At 53.0% G+C, this 270-nt stretch overlaps 1 protein-coding gene across 1 annotated transcript in view; it reads left to right on the top strand.

Moving 5' to 3' along the window:
• POR (P450 (cytochrome) oxidoreductase) overlaps positions 1 to 270 on the top strand; it is a gene marked incomplete at its 5' end in the record, with an annotated part of 4,789 nt that overhangs the window by 1,572 nt on the left and 2,947 nt on the right. Inside the window, one exon of the mRNA XM_009876887.1 lies at positions 153 to 264. Coding sequence (XP_009875189.1) covers positions 153 to 264 — 112 coding nt within the window. The remainder of the gene's footprint in view (positions 1 to 152; positions 265 to 270) is intronic.

Below are 270 nucleotides of genomic sequence, written 5' to 3'. Positions count from 1 at the left end.
TGGGGCTGCGCTCTCCTCCCTGAAGCTCATTCCCCTGCTCTGTCTCCGGCTCTCATACACTGCGTGTGGCTGCTGGCACAAAATCTCTAACATAACAGCATGTGGTTGCTGATTTTTTTTAATATTTTTTTTTCTGTCTCCCTCTTCTGCAGAGGAATCCAATAAGAAACATCCCTTCCCCTGCCCCACGTCCTACCGCACAGCCCTGACGTACTACCTGGACATCACCAACCTGCAGCGTCGGAACGTCCTCTACGCCGTGGCGCCGAA

This window comes from Apaloderma vittatum, unplaced genomic scaffold (assembly GCF_000703405.1).
Source record: "Apaloderma vittatum isolate BGI_N311 unplaced genomic scaffold, ASM70340v1 scaffold25939, whole genome shotgun sequence".
In the NCBI taxonomy this organism is placed as follows: Eukaryota; Metazoa; Chordata; class Aves; order Trogoniformes; family Trogonidae; genus Apaloderma; species Apaloderma vittatum.
This window is presented reverse-complemented; position numbering and strand designations above follow the sequence as displayed.